Genomic DNA, 14,779 nt, shown 5'->3' with positions numbered 1-14,779 from the left:
TCAATTTCAGTTTTCCCGCCCAGAAATAGATTCTCAATTTAATTGTAGGGTGAATGTCATTGGCTAATTTAAAGAATTTAAAGACTCAATCCATTTTGCCTGAGATTCATAACGTCTTCGACGTCTATTGGTTGCCACATTGTTTTTTTTTTTACTTTGAGACTATGAGAATATATATATTGTTACGAATACAATCTAATGGGTCCACATTTTCCAATATTCCGGGGCCCCTGTTAAGACTCTATGGTTTTGAACTAAGTAACAGACAGAAAATGCAAACCCAATAATTTTTTGAAACTTTAACAAGTAATTCAATTCTATAAGTTAAAGAATGAATGCACATTTAAAGTGAAATATTTATTTTGTGCGGAAGACATGGGTTATCGTTAAGCAGCATTGGTGTTACTGGAGATTTACAGTTTCGGAAGACGGATCTTTTCCAGGCCTCTATCAGTTTACTTTTCAAATAAATCTGCTATTGGATTTGCTGGAATGTTTTTAGATTGTATTTGAAACAACAATGCGTCACAGCCAAGATGTAAATGCATAGGAAGGTAATAGTGTTTTTGCAACTGTCTCTTTTTAAAATATATTTAATTGACATGGGCTACATTTTTATTTGAAAAATAATTCACTAACTCTTGAATTAAATAAAACATGTTTATTACACGATATTGTTTTACTTTGAGAAAGGACGTTAAATGAGACAATATTGTTCGACACAATACTCGTACACAGAGGTTTTGGTGGTATGGTGAAGTCTAATTATTTATGATCGAAATGGGATATAGTTTTCATCCAAAATGTTATGGATAGGGGAATTGTTTTTTTGAATAGCCTGAATTAACTACCTAGTGTTGGTCGTGTCTACTAGGACCGTCGGGACAATCTGTACACTTTCTAACTTATCAATATAGGTTTTGGTCGATAATGTCAATGCTTAAAATTATGCACTTTAAATATAAGTGTAGACCTCATTACATGTATGAATCGTTTGCTTTCGACCGTGGAAAAATCGACCATGCCGTGGGTCTAGGAAGGAACACAATAACATAATAGACGGGTACAAGGTTTTAATTTCCTCTACAGCCAATATATATATATATATATATATATATATATATATATATATATATATATATATATATATATATATATATATATATATATAATACAAATTAGGAAGTGTATTTTAATAACTGAATGGATGTGACTGAATCTGCTGATTATTAAATTGTTTCAGTGTCATTTACTATAAATGTCTGGTGCTACCCGGCATCCGATCTGGGATGGATGGTGTGACTAGTGTGTTAATGTTGATAAGCATTGGAAACACTTTTAAGTGAAGCCTCCGACCGCTGCCGCAAAAATTTTCATTATTTGTGTATCACAAGTATGTTAAGATAAAACATAAATGCTAAGGAGATATATGGTTACCTCCCACCCCATTGTCATCTGGTGCTTTGAGTATTGTTATGTAGAAGATGATCAACCACGTTGTTAATGCCGGACAGAGAAAATAATAAAATGCAATATAATATTCATGGATGGAATAAGAGAGATCTGAGAAGGGATATATAATATAATAGAAAAGCACAAGCCCCAAAGTAAGACATAAAAATTTAATTAATTATATAAACAAAATGAAACTGAACATAACCTTTGAATGGTACACTTCCTCACAGAAATAAAATTACGAAAATTATACGAAATACAATTGGCCGTTTTGATATATCGATAAAACAAATTTCATCACGTAATCAAGCGAATAACCGTACTCAAATTGCCGGAATGTCAACATAATTTGATTCATCGACATAGACATAGTAAAATCAAGTTATTAGCATACATGATACATTTAATTTAAGATAGATACGTGAGATAACACCATCGTGATAAATGAATGCACGATTAATTTCGGAACTAAATTAAAATCTATTTATGAATTTAAAAGGAATACATTCAACAAATATTTACAAAATTAAATCAGTGAACATATTGTATGCGATTGAGAGGACACCTTTGTGCCGTTTCGAGACTCGCTCTTTCTATGCAGTCATATATCTCGCTATTTCCGGAGCTCTCGTATTCATCCAGACTAAAGTACCTTTGGCAATGTATTTAACGAGAGAATTTGCTTGTCACTCCGACTTCCCTTTCGGCAGAAACATTTGGCAAGAGAAATTATTTAAAACATTTAATTTCATATAGAAAAGACAACCTCTCGTTTAGCTTAGCTAATCAGCATTAACTTTCTCTAACAGCCAAACATTTAGCGTTAGGATCGAAGTCAGAATAATTCTCTCTATAATATGTTTCTACAGGAATGCAACCTTTTAACACTATTATGTGTCAACTAGTTTATTTCAGTTTGTTGCTGATACTGGGAAATATTTGCATTGACCTAGAAATTGATGAGCCATAATGACATTTGTTATTTTATGAGGACTCTAGCTGGGGATATGGGCAATTGCAGTAAGTGTTATATCACTGAAAGTGTGGCCAGGGGAGGAGAAGCGTTCTGCGACCAGGCTTCTGTTTAGTTTCTTTGTGATCCAAAGCAACCGACAAACACCAGTATTTCCTCCCAAGCAGCTGTCATCCAAAACACTGCATTAGGAACATCCCATATAGCCAGGCACTGAGGATACGCAGAATTTCTTCCGACGATGAAACAATCCTAAAAAGGTCTGAAGATCTATCTAAACATTTAATTTACCGAGGCTACGACAAGGTCCTGATTAAGGAGGCAACCCAAAGGCCTTAACAAACAAACCTCGATGACCGACTAAAATATGGAAAGAATGAAAAGGCTGATAGGATACCATTTATCTTGGCCTAGCATCCAGACAACCCCAAAGTAGGTACAATCATCTGGTAATGCTGGCCCATCGTGGAATCATCGGACGTACTAAAGTTCATCCTCCTTAATAAAGCTGAAGTCGCCTACCGGAGACCAAAAAACCTAAAGGGCATCCTAGTCAAGGCGAAGCTAACGCCAATCACTAATCAAGATCACCCTAGTCAATCTGGCTCATGTGGCGATAAAAGGTGCAAAACCTGTCAACATATGATAGAGACCAGTATAGTTTTTAGCACAGTGACTAGAGAAGAATTAAACACACATGGTCCAAACAAAACGTGCAAAACAGAGAATGTCATTTATCTCATTACGTGTAAGATTAGTAGCGTTCATTATGTCGGAAAAACTACGCAAAAGGATCTGTCTGTATAGATCTAATTGGATGGCAAAGAAGCCATCAAGGAACGTCATGTTTTCATGCTCTTGTATGTATAATATGTACATTTATTCTCGGTCGCATAAAAAAGGTATACTTTTATCTCCTTTCTCTCTCTCTCTCTTTCTTTATTTCAACCTTCACACGTACACATCCTTTCTACTTCTCCCACCATTATTGACCTTGTTAGGATACTTCGTCTTGAGATAATGAAATGGCTACACAAATCAACATTAACACTTTAAATTGCAACGTGTTGCGTATGAACACGCATAGTAAGTTACATGAATTAAATTCCTTAGTCAAAAATAATAATATTGACATTTTACTAATGCAAAAGCACATCTGACGTTGTAAATATTGAATAAAAAATTATATAAAGAAAATATATAATAAAAATATACCGATCGTTTGTACATTGTAAAGAAAAGAACACTTCAATAATAAAAAACAAAGCTAAAACCTCCCAAGTAAACGTGCAGTCCACAATGGATAGTAAATCGCCAGATAGAGCTGCTTATTTAGTAACTATGGCACAGAGTGCTATCTGACATAAAGGATTTGTAGGCTATATGTAGGTTCAGAAGCATTTTATTTGTAAAACGGGATTCATTATTTCTCGTATTGGCTAAGTACTTTGTATATGCGAATGAAAAAAAGTTTTACTTCTTCCCCATGCCTCACTGTGGATGAGTTTCTTGAAATAATATGAAGCAAATTGTAGATGCATTCTCTTCCTTCGTAAAAACTGATATATTTCATCGTGTGGTACAATAAATGTGACATAAAAGGTTCTTTTAAGTTCCACAATTTGAAATATAATCCGTATTTACGCAGGAAAATAAACTTTTTTTATTAGATACCAAATTTATTTCTGCATTCTATTTAAAGCTTTAAAGAATTAATTCGCTCTATAGCTTACCACTCCCACTACCTTTTTCGTATACTCACTTCAAATGAAATAAAATTTTTGCCATGACGCCAAAAATGTCAGCGTCTGAGCATTCGCAACATTGAGGTCAATCCTACGAATCATACCGCTAATAGAAGTCCTTAATTGCCACCAACTGCTGTTCGGACTTCTTTGGTTATTTACGACACAGTGAAAGATAGAAACGTTGCTCATGCATGAAATTACTTTTTCATTCGCAGTTCTTCAGTCAGTTCTATGGTATATCCAATCGAAACAATAGTCGAGGTGGTCCGAAAACTAAAAGTAAAGTAGCATTTTCGGCAAAGAAATGTATGGCTGTTTTTGTTGTTGTTGTTCTTGTTGTAGGGTTTTACGCTATTTTTCAGCACAAGAGAGGCTATACATGGCGGCCAGTATAAATGGTGGAGGAAGAACCCAGGAAAACCCCGGAAAGAACCACCGACCCCCGAGAAGCTGTTGGCAAGCTTTCTCACATACCCGCATTGTCCGAAAAAGAGACTCGAACCCACACAGGCAGAGGTGAGATGGCAGTGCTCCATAACCGTGACCGCTTTACCCCATTCTGCAACTCGGGGCCCCTATGATTTTTTTTCTGTAAATTACTGAACCGATATACATCTGTCTATAATTTTGTCTCAAAAACATATCCAAGGTGGAAAGAACCGTATGTTTGTGATAATCAAATACGTTCCGAAAAAATAAATTATAGACATATTTACAACATTTACCTTATCTCTCCAGCGGAGCGATATATCACATTGAATTCTGATATTGTTAAGATTGTTAAAAAGACAATGTTGTTAGCAAAAAGAAATGTGATGAGCAGAATATTTTCAGCAAACATTAATTTCAATGACATTTCTTGCTGCAAGTATTAATTTCTATGCCATTTCTTGCTGCAAATATAACCTCTATATGTACAGACAATCAAACTTCGTATGGGATGATGGAAAATTCTGTATCTTGTCCACGAGAAAAATATAATGATATAAGCATTCATAAATTATAATATCAATTAAAGAATTAGGACAAATATTTTATCAATAATTGTCTTGTTTTCACACTTATATAATAATTTTCGACATTTAATATGAAAAGTAGCAATATGAAAGACGAACATTGTTTCTCTAAATCAGCTGCCAGAAGAATTACATTGTAACTGTTGATGCCAATTAAATTGTTCATGCGGAATACTGTTTATACTTTGTTTTCTGCTTTATTGTTATTTTCGCAAATTTAAAAGCTATCATAATTCGGGTATTTTGAGAACTAAGTGGCAGAAAAAAGTCATCACATTTCTTTGTCAGCGTCTTGAAGAAGTTCGCTGAAACTTCTGTCTAAATAAATTCTTTGTACAGGTGAGCAATATGTTTTGAGTTTCTACTTTGTTCAGTTTTGTGGATGAAATGGTATAAAACGATTTTTTTAAATAGTAAAAGTGTATAATCTTTGTTGGCATAGTTTCTAATTTACCGAAACATTGTGGGTTATATACGTGGTTCATATAGAGGCATAATAAAAGTTTGACTTTGTTTACTCTTCTTCATTTTTGTCAGAAGAAAAATGGGTAAATGTCGACAAATATTGTGTGATGCAAATTAAAAATGTATGAGGAGGTTGTTATCATCGAGTCTGCTTCAATGATGAATGAAGAATATTGATAAAACGTTATAGGCTAAGTAAGGGATATGTGCACTGAAACTTACATCCGTATTGTTTATGTTAATTGTCTTTGAAGATTGACAAAGATAATTCATTTGTTGAGAAAACTAAAAGAAAGAAACTTGTAAAAGCTCTTGTCAGAAGTTGATCGAAAGCAGCTTGCTCAAATTTCTTAGGCATAATGGTGGTTTGGTTACACAAAGAAACGAGTTCGACCTTATCCTCAGAAAAATTGTTCAGCAAATGTCTTAAGAAAACAACGTTGAAAGTGAGCATTTTGAGAAGCAAAATGTTACCATCATTTCTTAAACGTGCCAAATGATCGTACTGAGGTATTGCTGTCGAAGTCAGTAGTTTGAAGTGCGTGTAATATATTTTCACAGTGTCTCTATATTTATAACATTTCTTTAGAATTTGTAACACGAATACCGTGAACATATATGAGTATACAGTAAGCACGAGTTTAATGGTGCTCTGATCAGGTTTTTGAAAATCATCATATTCTTATTAGATTAAACATCACCGAGACCTTTGACATTTAGAAGTTTCTCTACTAATCTAAGTGCTTTTACTTCGAGGCACAGTCACCGTCACCTCTGATTTTCTTTTGCCCACAAATAAAAGGCATCATCCATTCTTTGGTGCAATCTCTAGACAAACTCTGGTCAAGGTATATCGTGTTCTCACATCTTTAAAATTGTTAAAGAAATCGCACTTGCCTTAGCCTTAGACCTTTCGATCGCAAGGTTTAAAGGATTTTTTTCCTCACCCCAAGTGTAAGCGATCCACAAAGTTTACTCCAGATGACGCAGAACTAGTTCAATTGTGCGAAAAAATTCTTTCAGTTGTGCTGACATTGAACTTTCACCTTCTGACCACGCTCACCAGATTCACAGGTTTTTCTTTACCCCATGTGCAAGCCAAATACAAAGAGTCTTGAGGAATATCGTGTAAAATTAAAGTTAATGCACTGAAACAATTTTTCTCTATTCAGTAACAATGACCTTAACCTTTGACCTTATATATCCATATATTCTTACACCCACGTTACAACCTGATTCAGTTGTATATCGTTCAGTAGTAATCCCTTTTCAATGTAAATGAAGAAGAGATACATTGACACAAAAATAAAACTTATTTTATCATGTATGTTTCTTTAAGAAACATATTATTGCTCCCTATTGTTAAAATGCATTTTAATTTAAATATATACATTGAATCTAGAAGGATCTGTAACAACTTCTTCATAGGAGGGTGGGGATTCTTTATGTGCGATTGGAGTCTTGCTGTACGACGGGGGAGGTCCAGGATATTTGCAACTGCTGGAGATTGTAGGGATCCGTTGAACAAATGAATGGACGTAAAGGCCATTATATGAAGGAGATTCAAAGGCTGATACACTGCCAATGCCATCTGCATTAGGCTGTTGTCTGAGGATTGTATCGTTCTGGTCAGAATTCTCTCTTGGTCTCAAACACCTACTCCCCACATGACCTGGCTCTCTTCTTTGTGATTTTCGTACACTGGACCTAATAATAAATAATACGAGTATAGACGAACAGAACTAGCATTTTGAGTTCTCCTGAATCCACCTATTCTGCATTTGTCTAAATCTTTGCTCAATTCCGGCGAACTGTCTCTTTATGTCTCTCTGTTTCTATCGGTCTGTCTGTCTCTCTCACACATGCTGATTTTATATCACGTTATAAAAATAATAATGATACTAACAGTACTACTACTAATAAAAATAAAGATAAGAAGCACAGTTTAGAAGGTGAAGTGATAAATATTGATGATGATGATGGTGCCATCCTGATCGTAATAAAAGGCGTAAACGTTGTTGATAATAATATATGTAGGGTTATGATGATGACGGTATAATTTCAAGAGTGTATTCTTACCGCTTTGCAATCCATACTACGAAGAAACTGATAATTATTATTCCAGTCAGAGCTCCTACAGTGACCCCCACAATAGTTCCTAAATTCCCGTAACCACTCCTTTCACCAGTACTTCTTGATTCATTGCAAGTAGACATCGACATATCTGGTAACGATATATATATATATATATATATATATATATATATATATATATATATATATATATATATATATATATATATATATATATATATATATAATATGAAGAATATACTAATATACTAAAGTAACGTCATGTTTGGTTTATGTATTGAAATTATATGCTATCCCAGATAGCATAAATTATGAAATATTGTTCCTTACGACATGCATATATATATATAAATACATACTTTATGTAAGTGTTCTTTGATCATTTTAGATGTAACAACTATTTGGCTGAACTCGCTCCCTGTTTGACTATCTGCCTGTCTCTCTCATATATATATATATATATATATATATATATATATATATATATATATATATAATACAAATCATATGGCGAATAACAGTCATTTCAAGTGCTCTGGAACCAGCATGGGATCGATTGTGACAGGGATTCATTAAGATAAATGCAATAAACTGAGACCGAACAGTGCAAAACTAGTATATTGCTGATTTTTAATGGCCTAGAAATCGATGAGTCATACATAAATTTATATAAAAAAACCAGATGTCATTATGGCTCATCGATTCCCAGGTTAATACAAATATTTTCTAGCATCCACATCAAGCTGAAATAAACTAGTTAAAACATAACACATTTAAAGGGTTATTCCTGTATAAACAGCGATGTAAAGGCTTGCAAACACAACGGTTTTTGTGTGTTATTTGTTTGTCTTGTCTATGTTTTGTATGTGCTCTTGAAAAAGACTCATTACGAGTCGAAAGTACCCAGGCTACTTAGAAACTAGTTTTGCATTGTTCATTGACAGTTTATATATATATATATATATATATATATATATATATATATATATATATATATATATATATATATATATATATATATATATATATATATATATATATATATATATATATATATATACATATATATATATATATTCTTTTCAATTTGTATTAAATCCCAGACACAATTTTTTGGTAGCTCTAATTAATCAGACATCGTGCAAACGAAATAAAGCTTGCAAAGCCATAAAAGATTCTTTCAACTAGTATGGATCCACATAGAACCGCTAGGGAAATATTGTTGATCAAAATGTACAATGTTTATATCGCTGCAGCTTTGTTGCTATGTAACGGTGCTAGGTGTTATATCAATGTATGTTAATATAGTTAATTAAGTGACAGAACTAGATTTTACCGTGATGGTGATTAGGATGTAGAGAGGAGAGTTATATAAACCTATTTTAGCAGGCCCTAAATAAGTATTATAAAGGATACAATGAAACAATACATACGTGCACAGAGATCTTCGATACAAAATTTGACACCATTAAGCTGATACAGAAACCAGGGAATGAACTAGATTTTGCCGCCATGATGAATAGGATGCAGAAAGAGCTGATTGAGAAAAATATTTAAAGTTCCTGAAACAGGCTCTTACTAATTGTTATAAAGTGTAAAATTAACAATACATACGTGTACAGAGATCTTCGATGGAAAATTTGACACCATCAAGCTGATACTGATACCAAGGAACCCATTGTCCGGATGTGGAACAATTCAGCCAGGAAATCGTGTCATGTTGTTTGTAACCTTCGTGGCAGAAATATAGACACGGTGGGCCCTGTGTGGCACACCACATACTTATTTGACCGTTGGGGATTTGCATATCGCATACTGGAATAATGTTATGAAAAATAATTTTATAGCAACATTGGTACTGAATGAGAATTGCATGTTTCCTATGGCCGAATTATAGAGACATCAACATTCGTCTCTGCACACACCGACTCTTCTCAATCCATTTCATGTACATGTTGTGGTAATGTATTTTGTCAGTGAAAGGTAACGTCATGATCGTACATAGGTCTATTATTTAGATGGTATATATTTAGTGTATTTTGAGTTAATATAGGATAAATCGACACCAGATTTAATCAGGATTTGATCCAAAAATATTTAACGCGAAAATATCAAATGTTGGAAATAGTGTTGTGTAGATGTGTCAACACAAACACCCACGAATATAGTGGTATTGGTATTATCGAGTTGCTAATGATTTGATATCAATTACCGGCACTAAAAATACGAGTTTATTATTTGGCTTGGTGAAAAGTCTAGCATTACGTCCAACGTGTATTTGTATTATATGTTTCTCCGGCTAGTACTGTCCTCACTACCGTATTATGTAGATATACCACAGCTAACGAAGCAGGTTTAACAAACAAAAACATCGTTATAAGAACAAGGAGATTGCGTTTACTTTTACCACTCTTTGCATTAATATTCTGAATGTGTTGTAACTCCTAGTAATCGTGTGTGTGTGTGTGTGTGTGTGTGTGTGTAAAAGGAGGATGCACTGCATACTAGGAGCTGAACCATTTATGCCCTTTTTCTTCACAAAAGAAGGAAACGAAAATACCCTTAAAAGCTGAAAGGAGGAAACTTAAATTACGAATTCGTTAGTGAACAATAATACTAATTTTAATTGAGATCAAGGGCAAAACATACTACGCTAAAGGTCATCCCATCGTAATTTTTAAATGGAATATTAATATTTTATATGTGTCCGCGATTTGGAGTTGTTACGTAGATATAATAAATTCTGAGTCACATCGCTACGTTGTCTGCTGTGTAGCAGTTTATGGTGATGTCTAGCACTGGGGCATCATGTTCCACCCAGCCACATTAACCTAATGCCAGGCTGACAAGACCTAACACTAATCTCTTAATGCTGAGCGTCTAGCAATGCGACTGTTAGTACCATTTATATAAGTCTTTGATAGGACTAGGCCGGGGATTGAACCCGCCACCTCCCGCATCCAAGGCAGACGCCCTAACCACTTGCTGTCAATATTGAATCTAACATATAGTGATCATACTGTTTTGTGTAACAAATTGTTTTGTCAGTTACACAATGATACAAATGACGTATGTGTCTCTTTTGTCTGTATTTAACATTGATGGTACTGTTTTATATATTTTAGAATATGTGATAGGTACTTCCTTCATGCCGAATATAAAACGTTCTTTGCAGTTAAATGATGGCATCAAAATAGCGATTTACAAAATGTATCAAACATGAAAAGGGTCTTTTCTTTTGAATATGTATATGACATATCGAAAATCAAGTGAATAATGTTACAACGAGAAATAGAATGTGAATGATATATTGAAACTCGTTACAAAGCAAACTGATGATATTAGATCAAATGCAACCTTTGCGAGACTATATCTAGCCTCTTAGCAGCGAAGTACACGTACCGATAGATAAGCAATTCGCCTGCTTCTTAAACTTAATGGGGTGATTGCATTTTACCTTTTCACCGAAAACATGTCGGTACAATTCATCTAAATACGGTGTACTGCTTACTTACATAATGTTGGAAATAAAGAACCTGTTGGAGTTATAGCCGCAGGAGAAGTCGTCCGGATTATTGTGGACGAAGTATTGGAGATACCTTCAAGAAAAATGCCAGAATCACTATAGCTACATATAGAAATATATTATGGCGGCAATAACTGTGCTTTATAAGACAGAATGTATTTGATGTAAACTAAATTGAGAACTTTATCATCAAGTACCACCTGAGAAAATCTTGGAACGTCTCTAACGAACTTCTCTTGATATAACAGCATTTGGCTATGTAAGATTTTTACATTTGTAAGCCTTTAGTTCTAAATACCTTGTACTGACTTTTAACATCTTTACCTGTTATATTTTCTCCTGTTGTCCCTCATGTTTACGTTATTTCGTAACGGTCTATCCCCTAAAACTTGTTTCGCATTATACATACATACATACATACATACATACATACATACATACATACATACGTGCATACATACCGATTGCACATGTAGTAAATTACTTTCCCAAATAAAATTAGAAGTTAAGGAACTCCGTTCAACGTTCGAATAAGATTACCTTATCATGCACCATTGCAAATATGATAAAACGAAGGATTGTGCCCATTTGTAGAAAGGCATCACGTTTTAAGAAGGTTTGGAAATTAAATTTTGGTGGATATTATAGACACTAATAAATTGGAAAACTGGACGCTGGGAGGAAACATAACCTCAACCGGACAACAAGTTATCCTTACACATAAATTGAAGAAGAAAAGAGTTTATTTTGAATATTGTTTCATGGGATCACACAGACTTACAAAATGAATTAAACTTATACGATATACAAACGCCATACTTCAAACAACTGCTAGAATAAATGTGTATATCAAATACGTGCAATATACAAATAAAGTATATGTTCATACCATAAGAATTAAGAACGCAATAAAATCATTTATATTTTATTAAACTGATCTATTTTCCACATAAATTATGTGACCTTGTTGAGTATTATGTAAATATCTGTTTATGTTTATATCTAAACCTATGACGAAAACACTTCCTCATTTGTCAATGCTACCAGTTTTAGGCTGCTCTACTTTTGCTTTCACCTCATTTAACGTTGTGTTCGCTTTGCTGTCTCTTTACTGGAAAACAAGATAATCTTCGGAGTAGATTTTATATTTTTCCAAAAGAGTAAAGGGCATAACAAGCTGTTAAACGTATAGAGTGAAACATTTCTGTATTAAGCATTCACTCGGAATCGAGCAGGCTCTATCAAGCTTCATAACAGCGCCTGAGTATAGAAATAATGCATGTCTTGTGTTATAAGAAAACAATCATGAAATTAGCAATTGTTGTTCATGTTACGGATTGTATGCAATGTGAATCTGTGTCTACATCCCACGGTCTGTTCACCTGGCAAGTCCACCACGTGACTGAAGAGTTCTGGAAATATCCTGGGTAACATTAATTAGTACAATCTTCTTGCGGTATTTTGCTACAACAACAAGATAATATAAACGCCAGGAAGGTTAAGCTGACAAATTTGATCCATTTCTAAAAGATGCAACTATATTGATGAGTTGCATATCAGAACGTCATCTCATAATCACGCTCCAAAACTAAAGAGATAGTACATGTAATCATACAGCCATGTGCACAATTGTTCCTAAAATGATGTTCCCTAAATATGACCATTGTTAGTAGGTGTCATAAAGCAGTCAATTTTGGAAACAAACGCCTTCTTATTATTGTATTTCAATGGCAGAGTGGGAATGCAAAACCTTATGCGCTTTTGTTCTGCTTTCAAAAATATTAGTTTAAAATAGAACTAGAAAAGATGTAACGAATATGTTCTTTAAATTTGACAGGAGATGTTTTGATTGATCTAGGTGAGAATGAAAACTTCAATACCCATCATACTTTATAAATTACTTTTATTGCAAATGACAAGCTAATTGATCGAAAAAAATTAATTGTTTGCTTGGATATTATGCACTTGTATATAAACGTAAGATTTGTACCGAATATATTTATTCTCATGTCTCAGAATTGAGCGCCCTTTCTCTATTTCATATTTGTCGGAATATAATAATTCCAAGTTTGGGTTTGAGCGTTTAGCTTGTTGTGACTTATTACAGACTGAGAAAATAGAAAATCTTTAGTGAATAGTTATCGCTTTGATACAAAATCTACGCTTTATTTATGAGTTTGGAACATGGGTCTTCTGCCGCTGAAGCTTCAGTTTCACTAATAGCCCTCATAATAAAAGATAAATAAATTGTGTCATACTTATTTCATTAAAAATAATAAGTGGCAAAAAGAGGATCACTATGGTCAATACGTCTTGATTGATCAATAGCAAGAGCAGATGCGATTCATGACAAAAATGACCAATAAATGTGTCAGCTAAATGAATACACTCCTGATGAGGACCATTCTCAAAATCCCTCTTTGTCATAGTGCTAGTATCCTGCATAGGCAGGGTATAAATCTGAGATGCAATCTCAAAAGTATCAACCATCTGATCCAAAGACGGCTTGTCAGTTATCTCCAGCTAGGTCATTGCCTAGTAATACATGAATGCACTCAATAGGTAACGAATACGGGGCTCAAACCGTCACGGTCGTGGAATTAAGTCTGATGCCAGATTGATGCAATTCAGACCACCATTGGCAGAGTCGCAATCTGCTCCAAGAAACAAAACGCTTTTACTATAAACAAATTCTCGGACAAGGACAAAGGACCTGATAATAAAAGATTGTTAGAATCTCCTGTGTCCCTTAATATTTTAAGAGGGACACACCTGGCACAATCACCTATAAGTGATATAAAACCTTTCGACATGCATAGTTCATAATTCCCTAAAAAAGAATTATACTGGGATTTGTTTGATGCGAATAAATAATGCTTTCAACACTAGACAATGACGTTGACCAGTTTGAAATAAGAACATTTGGAATAGCTCTGACCTTATTCTGTTGGTTTTATAACCTGTAGTAATCAGAAATGACGCGCCGTTCCATTTTGAATGAAGTCAACGTAGGAAGGGATAAGGAATTCAGATCGCTATTTTCAAATATTTGATTTCTTAAAGCTGTCATATCGAGATTTGGAGGTACGCTTATGCAATTGTGATTACCTTTTTTATACCAAAAATGCTGAGAGGAAGACTTGTTTACAAATGAAACTTTGAGATTTAATGGATAATAATCATCTGTGTGAGTATAATGTTCAAAAATCTCCACCTTATACTCATCAAGATAGGTTTTGATATCATGATGGAAAGAGTTCTTGAATTCTTCAACTAATATGTGCTTTCAGAGGTTACCATAATTTTGATCAATCTTCGTGGCTGAGCACCATCTCTCCGATAATTTTTTTCCTTAACAATTTCAACATTGATTTGCCAAGACTATTTTCTGAAACATTTCTCAATATGCCTCAGGTCATAACTCTTTAAGATACATTCCTTAACCAGATCACAGTCAGCACTATGTTGTGTCGACAGTGAAGTGACTAGACTTTACGAACGT

The 14,779-nt window shown here is 34.1% G+C and overlaps 1 protein-coding gene across 4 annotated transcripts in view; it reads right to left on the bottom strand.

Annotated features, from left to right (window-relative positions):
- Positions 1-1,608: 1,608 nt before the first annotated feature.
- Positions 1,609-14,779, bottom strand: part of LOC149774295 (P-selectin-like) — a 144,434-nt gene continuing 131,263 nt past the window's right edge. For all 4 annotated transcript variants that reach the window (XM_089945462.1, XM_089945464.1, XM_089945463.1 and 1 more), the window contains 4 exons: positions 11,267-11,350; positions 9,366-9,566; positions 7,737-7,881; positions 1,609-7,364 (listed from right to left, as the gene is read on the bottom strand). In XM_089945462.1, the coding sequence (XP_089801588.1) occupies positions 7,037-7,364; positions 7,737-7,881; positions 9,366-9,566; positions 11,267-11,350 (758 nt within the window). In that variant the 3' untranslated portion in view covers positions 1,609-7,036. The remainder of the gene's footprint in view (positions 7,365-7,736; positions 7,882-9,365; positions 9,567-11,266; positions 11,351-14,779) is intronic.

Source organism: Sinohyriopsis cumingii, unplaced genomic scaffold, assembly GCF_028554795.1.
Source record: "Sinohyriopsis cumingii isolate HCF-2022 unplaced genomic scaffold, ASM2855479v2 utg000349l, whole genome shotgun sequence".
Classification (NCBI taxonomy): domain Eukaryota; kingdom Metazoa; phylum Mollusca; class Bivalvia; order Unionida; family Unionidae; genus Sinohyriopsis; species Sinohyriopsis cumingii.
The sequence above is the reverse complement of the archived record's forward strand: the minus strand, read 5'-3'. Positions and strand labels throughout refer to the sequence as shown.